The sequence below is a fragment of the Schistocerca piceifrons genome, chromosome 4 (assembly GCF_021461385.2).
Source record: "Schistocerca piceifrons isolate TAMUIC-IGC-003096 chromosome 4, iqSchPice1.1, whole genome shotgun sequence".
Classification (NCBI taxonomy): domain Eukaryota; kingdom Metazoa; phylum Arthropoda; class Insecta; order Orthoptera; family Acrididae; genus Schistocerca; species Schistocerca piceifrons.
In genome coordinates, this window is record NC_060141.1 from 324,034,031 (window position 1) to 324,049,753 (window position 15,723).

The 15,723-nt window shown below is 39.9% G+C and overlaps 1 protein-coding gene across 1 annotated transcript in view; it reads right to left on the bottom strand.

The window, feature by feature from the left end:
• Positions 1-15,723, bottom strand: part of LOC124795819 (neprilysin-1-like) — a 307,752-nt gene that overhangs the window by 88,359 nt on the left and 203,670 nt on the right. The window contains exons 6-7 of the mRNA XM_047259900.1: positions 15,334-15,465; positions 4,600-4,695 (exon numbers count right to left, since the gene is read on the bottom strand). Of these exons, the coding sequence (XP_047115856.1) occupies positions 4,600-4,695; positions 15,334-15,465 (228 nt within the window). The remainder of the gene's footprint in view (positions 1-4,599; positions 4,696-15,333; positions 15,466-15,723) is intronic.

Consider the following 15,723-nt stretch of genomic DNA (forward strand, 5'->3'; position numbering starts at 1 on the left):
TGGAATGTATTAAGACTGAACATTTCGTTCGGCTATTGTTTGGTTTTTAATAGAGAGCATTAAGAGAGAGGAAACATTCAAATTTCCTGTAGCATAATTTGAATTCTTGTCGTTTGGCCAATGAGTCACGCACTCTAGCGTCTGCTGGAAGGCCACTCGAGACTTTGGTAGTTATTGTAAGCGACGGCGATCAGAGTCGCTGCTGATACAAGCCTATTGATCTACTGTGATATTAGCAACCACCAATGTCTGCCGTCTCACGCGTACTTCGTAAAAGTCAGATGATGCCAGCACAATGCCTCTCTATCAGTGTTCTGTTTGCCTCAAAGTAATCCGTATTCAGTTGCAAATTCCACACTTCATTGTTGTTAATAATAATAATAATAATAATAATAGTAATAATAATCTCATGTTCTGACTGACTGACTCATTGACTCATCGACTCAAGATCGCCCAGCTCAAACAAACTAAGGATTTGAAATTTGGAGAGGGTATCGATCTTATACCGTTTCGAAATTACACTCCCAAGGGGTGAAATAGGGGATGAAAGATTTTTTAAAAATTAGTCGCTCTTCAGGCAGTTTTGAAGCTAGTCTTACAAAAATTGGTATTTGGTTTCTGGGGCCGAAGAAAGGAATAGGTCTTCCATCATTTTTGGAAATTTAACTCGATGGGAGTGAAAGTTTTTAAATATAAATCATTATGAAAGAATTACTAAAGAATTTTTAAAGCTAAATCTATGAATACTGGTATTTGACTTACAGGTAATAAATAAAAATAAGTGTTTCTGTGTTTTTGTAAATTCAACACCTAAGGGGGTGCAAAAAAGGACAAAACGTTTTATGACAATATCTCATTGTGAAAAGCTAAACCCATGAAAATTTCAGTTTAATTCTTCGCTGGAAATAAAAAAAAATAGGTATTTCACTGTTTTTCGAAATTCAACCCTTATGGGCACGAAATAGGGGATGATAAGTTTTATATGAATATTTCACTACGCAAGCATTTCTGGAGCTAAATCTACGAAAATATGTACTTGGCTTCCCTGTTAGAAACAAAAAGATAAGTATTTCACTTTTTTTAAAATTCAGCCTCTAAGGGGGTGAAACAGGGCCACACTGATTCATCGACTCATCATTTCCCAGCTCGCTAAGGATATAAATTTGAAATTTGGAGATGGTGGGATATTATACTGTAAGCGTCGTTTAAGAAGGGATTGTTAGAAATTCAACTCCTAAGGGGGTGAAATAGAGGATGTAAGGCTTTTTGAAAGTATGTCGCTCTTAATACAATTCCGAAGCCAGAACTACGAAGATTGGTATTTTGTTCCTCTGCCAGAAATAAAAAGATACGTGTTCCAGCATTTTTATAAATTCAACCCTTAAGGGTGTAAAACTGTAGGTGAAAGTTTTCTTTTTTTAAATAAAACATTATTAAGGAATTACTAAAACACTTTTGAAGCTACATCTATGAAAATTGGCATTTGACTTCTCGATTAGAACTAAAAAGATACGTGTTTTAGAGTTTTTGGAAATTCACCACCCAAGGGAATTAAATACAGGATAAAAAGTTTTATGAAAGGATTAATTATGAAAAGATTTTCAAACCTAAATCTATGAAAATTTATATTTAGCTTTTCTGTAAGAAATAAAAATATATATATTTCACTGTTTTCGGAAATTCAACTCCTAAGGAGGTGGAACGCTGGATGAAAATTTGTAAGAAAATATTTTGTTGTATTAAAAAAATTTAAAAGCAATGTAAATTAGTGTTTCACTTTTTGGTTAGATACAAAGAAATCTGTGACTAGAGGTGACACTTTCTATGGAAATATTACAACAAGAACGCAAAAGGTATGATTAACAAAAACCGTGGACTCAAGTTACAAGAATCGCTTTTTGGTCATAAGTACATTCAGAAAAGACCATGCTTCTGTGGCATTAATTAAAGTGAAAAGTTTATGTTTAAATTTGTGAACAATGTAAAAATTCGATTAAAAAAAATTAAAAAATAATCTGTGCAGACCATACAATCTATCCGATCAATGCAGCAGGCGCTAAGCTAGTATATACTATTGTAATTATTATTGCTGTTGTTGTTGTTGATATCAACCCACTGAGGTGTGGAATTTGCACGGAATCTCTCTCTTAAAGCAGTTATACACGTATAATGCGCTTTCACCTTCATTTACAGGAATATTAAGCATGTATAGACAATTATGTTTATTGATTTACAGCTGCCTATATCGTATTACATGAGCTATGTCATTCCAGAACGACATCTACCGCTCCGTGCCAAAGCACGCACCATAAGGCAACCGCTCCGAGGGTTTCAAACTGGTTTTCGGTTCAGGACTGGAGTTCCGTCTCTGCAACCCTCCTACCAGTAAAGTTTCCGGACTTTGGCCGCCGCAAAACTTCATCTCTACAGCAGCAGACGTTGTCCTGCCACCCTTGCGGCTAGGATTCTGTTTTGAGAAACTATCGTGCGTAGCACTCACACACCACTATTAGACAACTGAGCAACGACGAAAACGTTTTACGGATATTCCGAAGTGACTGGTGGTTGCTACATTTGTAATCTTTACAAGAGGGACTTGTAATCCGTGGTGTACACCAGCGGGTGAGTGGTGGCGGTAGATGGTAAAACAGAAAAACCGAGCCCGCATCATCTGGGAAAAGTATGAGATTTCAGCCAGTACCATTCGGTAAGTCACTAATACGTAACATGAATATTAGCGATATCATTAGAGTTTCCAGATACCTATAGGTAATTTTCCGTCTGACGTAAATAGCTGCGTTCTAATTATCGACCAAATTTTAACCCATTCGCAAACCATTCCGACACAGTGTGACGTCGGTGTGAGACTGAATTTTTTTCAAGTCTAGAAATGCCTTTCGAATTGGTTACCACAATTAATGGTAAATCGCATATCGTTTGGCAACTGTAGTGCAAGCTAAGTATCGGATAGTCGTCTTTTAGGAAATGCATGTTGGCTTCTACGGACGCTGTCGTTTTCTGCAACGTGTATTATTTTCCAGTGAGTTGTGTGTAGCAGATGACCATAATCTTCTTATATAGGTGGAGATTTAAAGAACCTTGCGCGCATGGTACAATACGGAGGAACTCTTACGCTGTACTTCAAACATCAGTGTATCGCCAGTTCAGACTAAGTGTATCGTTAACAGAATAAAAGTAACTTAAGCGTCATATTAATAAATTGTATTCGAACTTTCCCTCGTATTGTGGCTCCAGTTCATTCCCGTTGGAGTAACTGACGCTAGTCATCAGTATCTTCTCGCTGGAGATTATTTTATATGGATGTCTTGTTTCTCTCTGGCGCACATTAAGCATCTGTTCATGTCACACTGTCACAACAGACAATGAACTCGTTTCTACATTTGTACTCAGCTATGGATCATGAACGAAAAATGCGACCGCCGATTTATGTTTGATGCAAAGAAAAATCCTCGAATTCACATCAACGTATGTATCAGTCGACTAAATTTCATGTCACTGTTGTTAAACGCTGCAACACAGTTTTAGACACAGCTCTAGTAAGTCGTGCCCAAATAGTTTTTCATCTGTGTGTGATGTTTGGAAATTTTCTCTAAAATTCTGCGAGCTTATTTTCTCAGCGTTCGTTAAACGAGGCAAAACTGCATATATTGTGTTAATAATATGTTAACAGAATATGGCTGTAGTGGCCAAATAAACGCGTTGCATTAAACATGTCTGAATTGACAAAATGTTTTCCCCTCTTTCAGTATTATTTATGCCAACATCCTGAACCGGCGAGATGTGTAACGTTCCGGAGAAAAGGCTGAACCAAGCACACACGCTAGCTAACGACAGTTGCTGTGGTTCCGGCAAGCCAGAATGTGGTTTTTGAGTGGTTCATCAAGTTCACTTTGTGGCTGATACCAATATGAGAAGATGTACAGATGTGTTAGAACATGATTACGCATAAATGAATCAGAATGTTCCAAAGAGCGTTTAGAAAGCTACAAATGAAGCTTGCAATCAAAGTATATGAAATCATCTATATCGTTATAATGTTAAATTACACCTTTCGATTCTCCTTAGCCATTTTTCACATGACTATGCTGAAATTCTTGTTTCGTAACCTTGTTTTCAATTGTTAGTGAAGTGTCTCACTTTCAGAAATTTAAGTATATCAAGATTACCAGTAGATTCTCTAGGTATATTTCATGAGTGCACGCTATTGGTGTGACCGTACAACATTCACAGTCACTATAAGGTCACCAGGTTAATTCGGCCGTCGCGCTGTCTAGTTCCTTCAGAATGTAGTGATGGAGAACGACACTAAGAGCATGCAGTCGGCAGCAAAGATGAGTGGTGGTAAATATCATATTGTTAACTGTCCTGTAAATGACCATAAAATATCTAATAGGCGTCACATGGTGGGAAGTCATCGACCTTTGAGAGCCACTCGCTTATTCCAAGTTGTAAACCAACAGATAGCTTCATCTGTTGAGATAGACTCTATGGATACTAATCAGCGATGATTTGTGTTTGTGCAGCTGTCTGTCACTATAGTTGCACTGGTGCATAAAGTGCACACAGTGAAATACTCACGAATCCGTATCGGGTCTGCAGCTGCGTCAGGTTGCAGGCGACTGGTGTGCTTCGTTGCAGGGCGCTGTTCGCCAGTTCCTTCTCACGTGGGTACAGCTGTAACAGGTCGTACAACGCTTCTTGTAGTGCCACTATTCTTCATTCATTATAATGTTAGACATTTTCAATACAACGTACTATATTTCAAACATTTAGTTTTTTCCAGGCAAGTGCTTGGTGTTAACTTTCATTTTAAATATTTACTTTTTTAATTATTTTTTTCTACATACCTGCTACCGCAGTTGACGGAGAATGTACAACGCAGATGTTTAACTATAGTAAAGAAAGGGCTCAGGGCTGTCGTAATTCGTGATCAGTATTTATTTTATTATTGCTTTATTCTTCACAATTATAATATGTTATCTACGTAGTTAATATTGCTCTTATAAACCATACGTTCGTGTACAATTAGTTCTGTGTGTAACTGTTATTACTACTTGCTACGATCTAGTACTAGAAAACAAAAAAAAACGAAAAACACAAAAATAACTATTTACTTCTATCACTAGACTTCTTTGATTTGTTTATTCATTAGTGCCAAAGTTTCCTTGCAGATGTATACGTCTAAGCTGCTGAAGGCTACATTCCAGAACTGAAACCGCCCTCCAACTAGCCCTGTCAACAGCCACGTTCTGCTGGATCACATGTGCACAGGACGGCACGTCGGCAGCGTTTCCACTGCGGCGATCGATTCCACGATTCCATTTCATCATCTCAGAATCCACACTTTTGCAAACGCTCCCATCAACGTGAAGGGCAGTTTAGATGATAGCCGTTTGCTTCAATAGTCGCGACCCTCATTTTGTTTTCTCTTCGTCGGAACGAGGTCCTGGCTAGTAGAGGAGGATGCTGACGTGGGAGTCAGTGTCCAGAGAAGCTCTCCTTAATATTCTTGGATACATCGGCTGCAGTATCTTCCAGGCTAGCCAGTTGGCCTCGTTCCTCGTCCTTAATACATGACGACAATGACCCGCTGTGTCTTCGGAGATCCCACAGTCACACAACGTATCCATTGGAGGTTCCGTACTGCCACATGCCTCAGCACCGTTTACCTCCATTTTAATAACATTAAGATACTAGCATACGGGCCGTGACAAAGCAAACAAACATGCGAGTAAAAGAGTTTTTAGTGTCTCACTAGAACAGAAAGAAATTCATATGTTCGTATGTTCTCTCATGTGTATCGAAATGGTCTTATTGATTTCACCACTGTTGTAAAATGCGACATAATTTCGTTTATTATACTGGCCTCAACTGTGAGCACCCTTCGTACTCACGTTTGACCGCTAGTATGTGAGAAAGGAATATTTGTGTAACAGTAAATTTGAAAATCGCAGCTGTAAGCGATATCGCGAGTCACGACACCACGCTGGAACTAGTGCAGTAAAACTACAGACGAAGATTTCTGAGAGTAAAGGATTGGAATGTAGTGTATAATGAAGCTCTTTCTGGCTCACTCGTGCTGATGGCCTAACGGACGATATGTCAGTTTTATGGCATAACGTAGACAATCTCGGACCAAAAGTCAAATCATTTTATGGGTATTTCTACATGTCCGCCTGACAAGACGCCAAACAAAAGGAGACCGTGTAAGGGAGACGGGAAGGACAATTTTAAGTAGCAACTTGGCTTGATACACCTTGAAGGTAAATCTTTAGCTCCGCAGATATCTGTCGGTAGCTAGGAGAGAGACTGGATCAATATCTGTAAAAGTTACATGAAAAGCTCTTAGTGCAATGGATAGTATAATCAGATCTTTCTTCTGTCCGTCTTATGATCGGTGTATTGCGGTCCGCTATGACTTACACCAAAATTTCTCGATTATTGGTTGGATAGGAAAATATTACATGTTTTAAAATACACTCTACCGTAATTTCCCTTCTTCTTGTCAGAGTTTTCCAGCCGTTCTTTAACCCATCGATTGTGCGGACGACCTCCTCATTTTGTATCAGTCTATATAATTTTCAGCAGTCTTCTGCAACAACTTATCTCCAACGTATTGATTCTCTCTTTCCCAGTTTTCCCACCGTCCCGGTTCACTTTCATACAAAGCTAAGCTACATTCCTATATTCTCAGAAACTTCTTCCTCGCATTAAAGATTATGTTTGACATCCGAGAAAACTCTGAATATAATTGAATCGTGTTTTCTCAGATGAAATATACATTCGTGGAGTGAATGGCAACTAATCACGGAAATCATCGATTCTGGCCCCAGAAGTACTAAATGGGGAAAAGAAAGACGTGTATTCCAACGAGACAGCTTGTAATAAATACGAAATTGTTATTCCGCAGTTTCTATCGTGGTCCTATCTTCACAACAATGGGAAGTAATAGTAATCACTACTTCTTACATTTTTGTGAAAACCATCCAATTAGTGCAATCAGAAAATAGTAATAAGCATCTGACAGCTTTGAAGTAGGCTTGTTATTCGAGTGCAGAACGGCATAGAAATGGTCTGAAAGTCGTTCTATGGTGCCTCTACTGCGGAATGAACGTACAGATCTAGTCCTCCACTTCAGTTCTATCAGGTTTCCGCCATCTTTTCATTCTAATGGAAGTCTAATGTGTCAACTAGATTTCCAGTTGGTTTTGCTTCTAAGTCTTTCGTACGAGCTACTCTGTATTGATCCATGTCTTTACGTAATACAATATATTATCAGTACGCATTTTTTGAGAAAAATGTATGATGGTTGTCTTTATGTATCTCGGTAGTTTTAGCCGTTGTAGGCGCTCCAGTCTGGAACCAAGCGACCGCTACGCTCGCAGGTTCGAATCCTGCCTCGGGCATGGATATGTGTGATGTCCTTAGGTTAGTTAGGTTTAATTAGTTCTAAGTTCTAGGCGACTGATGACCTCAGAAGTTAAGTCGCACAGTGCTCAGAGCCATTTGAACCATTTGAAATAACGAACAAACAACTGAAAGAAACACATTTTCATTTTCACGTAAGAGGATAACAATTCTCAATTGCGTACCATGTTTACGTTCCAGGTTACAAACGTTGCTCAGTTTGACGACCATCTGCATCCAGACAGCCAGGAAGTATGTATGGGTACCATTTCACAGTTGTTCACAGCTCTTTCCGAACAGTGGACCATGGAATGTGCAGCTGTCGTGACACAGCTCGTGCGTTGCTTGCAGATCGCACATTGCGTCCAGCGTTCTCAGCCACGGCGACAGTCACTTCAACAACTTGCGCCGCAATTGGCCGTCGGCCTCCTTCAGAAGCAATTCCCAAATAGCCAGTTAGTTCAAACTTCCGTATCACGTTCTTCAACACCGGTGCGGAAAGAGGACTTCTCCATATTCCTTTAATGCGTCGCGAAGAGCGACAGTACTATTGCCGTTGTTTTGATGAAACAGTTTTACAAGTGAAGTAATGCTCTCCTTGTCCAGAACCGTGGTGACTGTGTGGAACTGTAGCGCATGCTGATGCTTGCGTTTCAAACATATAACGTGGTAGCAGTAGCGGCGCCTAATGGGAAGTCGTGACACCACTAACAACAGAAATCCTGCAGCAGATAGTCTGAACATCAACTCTATAAAATTAAGTACCCATACGGTAAATAGTTTTTCGTCTATTATGGTTCAAATAATGAAAGTTTAATCATAACCATCTTGTACAACGATCCTAATTATGCAAAAAGGTGAGATCGTATTGTATGAGATAATTACCAATTCAATCGTACTATATTATATAATTGTCATTAACGCAATTAAATATCAATCATAGAAGCGTATTCCACGGAATATATCAGTTGTTAAAGCCCCGGGGTGAAATTTGCTAACGAGATGATGTCTTCTTTTTCTTTCCTGAGCCAATTTCTCATCTGCATATCGGAGCCATTTCTGAGTAAGTTCTGCACATTTTACGCAGACAGCAGTGATGACAGAGAGAGAGAGAGAGAGAGAGAGAGAGAGAGGGAGACAGACAGACAGAGAGATCAGTGGTTTCTGATTACTTCTGAAGAAGTCTCCGTAAAGTTAATTACTGAGGTTACAATACTGAGCTCCGTCTGCGAAGCAATATTTTCGTGAAATTTGAAGTAATGTGGGATGCTGAGTTACCCGCAAAGTGTCAAGTACTTTGTTTCGCATATGGTTCATTTCTTTCCACTTTATTTTCTACATCAGTGTTACTTGGGTATTATTTTTTCTCATTAGACATGTCTCTATGTGACGCAATAAAATGAGATAATTCGTCAGTAGAAGACCATCAGAAACGGAATCATATTCAGCCTTGGCCAACAGTGCGAGGAGATTAGTGTTCAACGTCCCGTCGACAACTATGTCATTATAGACGAAGCACAAGCTTGAAATGTGTAAGGATGGAGAAGGAAAGTGACCGTGGCGTTTCGAGGGAACCATCTCGCCATTTGCCTTAAGCTATTTAGGGAAATCACAGGAAACCTTAATCCGTCCTCCCGAATGCCAGTCCAGTGTCCTAACCACTGCGCCAGCCCGCTCGGTGCTTGACTAACATTCGCCATTTCAAAACAGTCAGATTTCCTCACGCCGCAGAATGGCCTAAATGTAACTCGAGAGATGTTATATTCACCTTCTGACTGTGAACTGTGTAAACTCTATATCTACTGTATGTTTTCGAACCACTTGTATACCTTATGGTGCAGCACGCTAGCTAGCTAAGTAAGTAGATCAGTTAGAATCGTATCGGATAACCTCACTGTATTAACGAACATTGATGTATTTTTCAACAGATGACTTAACCTTGCCTATTTTTAGTGCTGGACCACTATTAATTTGATATGTGTTTGACTTCTGGAGTGAAATAATTTATCGTCATCCGATTCCCAATGCTATATCGATGTAAATAATTAGTTGGATTCTTTTCAAATCACGTCCAACATAGTCTTTTTTTAAAATAATCAGCAACCAGTTGCACAATAAAAATTTTATTTTCTTAACCGGTTTAGGCATTCTGTGATCTTCTTCAGAAGGCTGTACAGAAAAATATGCTACAAATAAATAGAAGTCAGATAAGAGTATTAAAATTTAAGAACGAAAGTTTAAAAAAATTTAGAAATTTATAGATGAAAAACGCTACACATTTTATAACTACCGCATTATTTGCGAGTATAAAAAAATAAGAGGCGTGCAGCACATGGTCATCCTAAAGAAACAGAACAATATTTAATACAATAATGAATTGCTTAATGTAAAAAGAGATCATAACTGCGTACGTGTGTTTTACAGTTCCTGTACAAAAGTGGTATGAGGCTGCGAAACAAGAAATGCAGACAACATGGGAGAAGTGGAGGTAATCAGTTAATGACGCGCATATCCAGAGATTCGTCTCGGGGTGGGGTAAAAGAACGATAAAACAATAAAACAAAACCTTACACAGCTATTGATGTCATAAGGCTTAAACAAAAATCTAGTGCCCGTAACTTTGGGCAACTTTCGTCAAGTTGTGCGAAGTTTCACTGCCCTCTTATCTTGCACACCACAGCTCAGTGGATAGTACACAGATAAATCACGCGCCTGCATTACTCTAATATAAACAGGTAACTTCAATTGCAGAACGGTGAAACATTGCTAACATAGTCATGAAACGCATCTTCCTAAAATTTCCATCTGTGTCTTTTACAATTTCCTACCATAAGTTAAATTAAAGGCCACGAGAACAAACAAACATTTTTGGAAGTTGTGGCGTCTTGAACGAAATGTAAGTTACGCATTGTTTCGTGAGCTATGTGGCAACTAGCTGCTGCCGAGGTGTCGACAAGAGTACAGGGCGGTAGATTAGTAGAATGATTTTGTATGTTCTGGCTCACTAGCTCAATTTTATAAAAAATAAATTTTTTATTTTTCACAAAATAGACCTAGTTATCCAGAACATACAAAATCATTCTACTATCCCTTTTACCTAATAATAATATAATACAGGGTGATTCAAAATGAATACCACAACTTTAGGAATTTAAAACTCTGCAACGACAAAAGGCAGAGCTAAGCACTATCTGTCGGCGAATTAAGGGAGCTATAAAGTTTCATTTAGTTGTACATTTGTTCGCTTGAGGCGCTGTTGACTAGGCGTCAGCGTCAGTTGATGCTAAGATGGCGACCGCTCAACAGAAAGCTTTTTGTGTTATTGAGTACGGCAGAAGTGAATCGACGACAGTTGTTCAGCGTGCATTTCGAACGAAGTATGGTATTAAACCTCCTGATACGTGGTGTATTAAACGTTGGTATAAACAGTTTACAGAGAATGGGTGTTTGTGCAAAGGGAAAAGTTCTGGACGGCCGAGAACGAGTGATGAAAATGTAGCACGCATTTGTTCGCAGCCCAGGAAAATCGACTCGCAGAGCTAGCAGAGAGCTGCAAATTCCACAATCAACTGTATGGAGAGTCCTACGAAAAAGGTTAGTTATGAAACCTGAACGTCAACTACCCGAGGCGATGGATCGGCCGCCAGGCAGCCCGTGACAGAGCACATCATCGCTGGCCTCCAAGAAGCCCTGATCTTACCCCCTGCGATTTTTTCTTATGGGGGTATGTTAAGGATATGGTGTTTCGGCCGCCTCTCCCAGCCACCATTGATGATTTGAAACGAGAAATAACAGCAGCTATCCAAACTGTTACGCCTGATATGCTACAGAGAGTGTGGAACGAGTTGGAGTATCTGGTTGATATTGCTCGAGTGTCTGGAGGGGGCCATATTGAACATCTCTGAACTTGTTTTTGAGTGAAAAAAACATTTTTAAATACTCTTTGTAATGATGTATAACAGAAGGTTATATTATGTTTCTTTCATTAAATACACATTTTTAAAGTTGTGGTATTCTTTTTGAATCACCCTGTATAATATCATATAAGAGTGTGGTTCATGGTGTGGGTTCCTGTAGTCATGTCCTAGTTCATGAATCAAGGGCAACGTATGAGTGGCCAAGTAAGTGGTCCCGACAGTCAGGATACCAGTTACTTGGAATAAGGCTGGGCATCTCGGACATATTCTGAGTCGTGGTCACCTTTGTGCTCATACGGCAAAGACTACCAAATCCACCGGTTAGTCCCTCAGCCGTTAGGGGTAAAACCCAATGGGACTCGGGGCAAGTAAGGCTAGCAACCTGCTTCCCTGGTACTTTAAATATGATACTGGCAACAATCAGAGCAAAGTGCCTCGGACCTTTGGAGGTGAGGGACTCCCACCGCTAACTGACAAACCAGGGACTCCTAAGATACGACTTGGCAAACAAATGGTAATGAGATGAGGAGCTATTAATATCAATGGTGGCTACTCTGGGAAGAAGGTAGAGCTGGCAGAGGCTGCAAGTAAGATGGGGCTGGACGTTTTAGCTGTTAGTGACATTCGGGTAAGGGGTGAGAAAGAAGAGGAAGTGGGAAAATACAGGGTCTAGCTGTCAGGAGTCAAAGCAGGAATAGCACAATGGGGTGTAGGGCTTTACATCAGGAAAGAAATGGAACCGAGCGTAGTTGCAATAAGGTATGTAAACGAACGACTTATGTGGATAGATTTGACAGTATCTAGCAAGAAAATTAGGATTGTGTCAGTATATTCGCATTGTGAAGGGACAGATCAAGATAAGATGGATAGTTTTTATGAGGCACTCAGTGATGTAGTTGTTAGAGTAAAGGACAAGGACAGTGTTCTGTTCATTGGTGATTTTAACGGCAGGATTGGAAATCGAACAGAAGGGTATGAAAAGGTTATGGGTAAATTTGGAGAGGATATGGAGGGCAACAGGAACGGGAAACAACTCTTGGATTTCTGTGCCAGTATGGGCTTAGTAATCACAAACTCCTTTTTTAAACATAAAAACATTCACCGGAATACTTGGGAAAGCAGGGGAACCAGATCTGTCATTGACTATATAATAACAGATCAGGAATTCACAAAGGCTGTGAGGGACACACGTGTATTCAGGGGATTCTTTGATGACACTGATCGTTATTTAATCTGCAGTGAAATTGGGATTGTGAGGCCGAAAGTGCAGGAGGTCAGGTCCATATGTAGGAGGATAAGAGTGGAGAAACTTCAGGATAAGGAAATCAGGCACAAGTACATAATAGCGATCTCAGAAAGGTAACAGTTAGTTGAATGTAGTCAATTACAGCCAGTGGAAAAGGAATGGACAAGGTACAGGGACACAGTACTAGAAGTGGCTAAAGAATGTCTTGGAACAGTAGTGTGTAAAAGTAGGATGAAGCAAACAGCTTGGTGGAATGACACAGTCAAGGCAGCCTGTAAAAGGGAAAAGAAGGCGTATCAAAAATGGCTACATACTAGAACTCAGGTAGACAGAGAAAGTTATGTTGAAGAAAGAAACAAAGCCAAACAGATAATTGCAGCATCCAAGAAGAAATCTTGGGAAGACTTTGGAAACAGGCTGGAGACTATGGGTCAAGCTGCTGGAAAACCATTCTGGAGTGTAATTAGACTATGGGTCAAGCTGCTGGAAAACCATTCTGGAGTGTAATCAGCAGTCTTCGAAAGGGAGGTAAGAAGGAAATGACAAGTATTTTGGACAGGTCAGGAAAACTGCTGGTGAATCCTGTGGATGCCTTGGGCAGATGAAGGGAATATTTTGAAGAGTTGCTCAATGTAGGTGAAAATACGATCAGTAATGTTTCAGATTTCGAGGTAGAATGGGATAGGACTGATGATGGAAATAGGATCACATTTGAGGAAGTGGAGAAAATGGTCAACAGATTGCAGTGCAATAAAGCAGCTGGGGTGGATGAAATTAAGTCGGAACTTATCAAATACAGTGGACTGTCAGGTCTTAAATGGCTACACAGGATAATTGAAATGGCCTGGGAGTCGGGACAGGTTCCATCAGACTGGACAAAAGCAGAAATCACACCAATCTTTAAACATTGAAACAGAAAAGATTTTAACTACTGCAGAGGTATCTCTTTAATCAGCGTTGTGGGTAAAATCTTCTCAGGTATCGTTGAAAGGAAAGTGCGAGTATTAGTTGAGGACCAATTGGATGAAAATCAGTGTGGGTTTAGGCCTCTTAGAGGTTGTCAGGACCAGATCTTTACCTTACAGCAAATAATGGAGAAGTGTTATGAGTGGAACAGGGAATTGTATCTATGCTTTATAGATCTAGAAAAGGCATATGACCGGGTTCCTAGGAGGACGTTATTGTCTGTTCTACGAGATTATGGAATAGGAGGCAATCTTTTGCAAGCAATTAAAGGTCTTTACATGGATAGTCAAGCAGCAGTTAGAGTTGACGGTACATTGAGTTCATGGTTCAGAGTAGTTTCAGGGGTAAGACAAGGCTGCAACCTGTCTCCACTGTTGTTCATATTATTTATGGATCATATGTTGAAAACAATAGACTGGCTGGGTGAGATTAAGATATGTGAACACAAAATAAGCAGTCTTGCATATGCAGATGACTTAGTTGTGATGGCAGATTCGATTGAAAGTTTGCAGAGTGTTATTTCAGAGCTATATCAGAAATGTAAGGACTATGGTATGAAATTTAGCATCTCCAAAACGAAAGGAATGTCAGTGGGAAAGAAATATAAACGGATTGAGTGCCAAATAGGAGGAACAAAGTTAGAAGAGGTGGACGGTTTCAAGTACTTAGGATGCATATTCTCACAGGATGGCAACATAGTGAAAGAACTGGAAGCGAGGTGTAGCAAAGCTAATGCAGTGAGCGCTCAGCTACGATCTACTCTCTTCTGCAAGGAGGAAGTCAGTACCAAGAGTAAGTTATCTGTGCACCGTTCAATCTTTCGACCATCTTTGTTGTATGGGAGCGAAAGCTGGGTGGATTCAGGTTACCTTATCAACAAGGTTGAGGTTACGGATATGAAAGTAGCTAGGATGATTGCAGGTACTAGTAGATGGGAACAATGGCAGGAGGGTGTCCACAATGAGGGAATCAAAGAAAAACTGGGAATGAACTCTACAGATGTAGCAGTCAGGGCGAACAGGCTTAAATGGTGGGGTCACGCAATGGAGAAGCAAGGTTACCCAAGGGACTCATGGGTTCAGCAGTAGAGGGTAGGAGGAGTCGGGGCAGACCAAGGAGAAGGTACCTGGATTCGGTTAAGATTGATTTTGAAGTAATAGGTTTAACATCAGAAGAGGCACCAATGTTAGCACTGAATAGGGGATCATGGAGGAATTTCATAAGGGGGGGCTATGCTCCAGACTGAACGCTGAAAGGCATAATCAGTATTAAATGATGATGATGATGATGATGATAATATAATAGTATAATAACTATAATAAAAAATCATTTATTTTACAAACATTTCCCATACGTGAATTAATATAATTAAATAAATTATGTAATTAACTATTATTTTTTAAAAAGAATTTAAAAAAAGCATTTTTACATAATTTTATTAGTCCCAAAAATTGTCCTATTTTTGACTTCTGTGAAAAACTCGTTTTTTAAAATTATTTTCAAAACAACTTTTTAAAAAAGCATTTTTGTAGCTTTTCTTAGTCCCAAAATTTATCCTATTTCTGACTTTTTTGAAAAACGCCTTTTTTAAAAGAATAATTATAAAAAATCATTTTTTCAACTTTTTCTTAGCCCCAAAATTTGTCTATTTTGTGAAAAATAAAAAATTGTGTGTGTTAACGAACAATTTTTTATTTTTTATAAAATTGAGCTAGTGAGCCAGAACATACAAAATCATTCTGCTTAGACTGGGGCGCAGGTGGCCGGGGTACGCACCTTGTCGAGCGCCGAGGCGAGCAGCAGTGCGGCGTGCAGCTCTCTGGCCCGCTGCTCGGCCGGCAGCGCCGCCGGCACCAGCTGCTGCAGCACGCGCTCCAGACGAGACAGCCGGCGCTCGTCCGCGCTGTCCTGCTCGCACACACACACGTGTATTCAGTTCAGTCTCATTCACTGCTGCACAGCGCAGATACACAGGAATATAAGCTCTCTGGACAATATAATTTATATGATCAAAAGTACATGGACACCCCTATGTGATGTAGAACTGACCACTAGAAGTCACGATGCTGGACCCGCCAGTATAAAAGGATGTCCAGTGTACTGCGTTGTCATTTAAGACGCAGTAACACCAGAATGGTTCGGTCAGGAGAGCGTAGTGACTTCGAA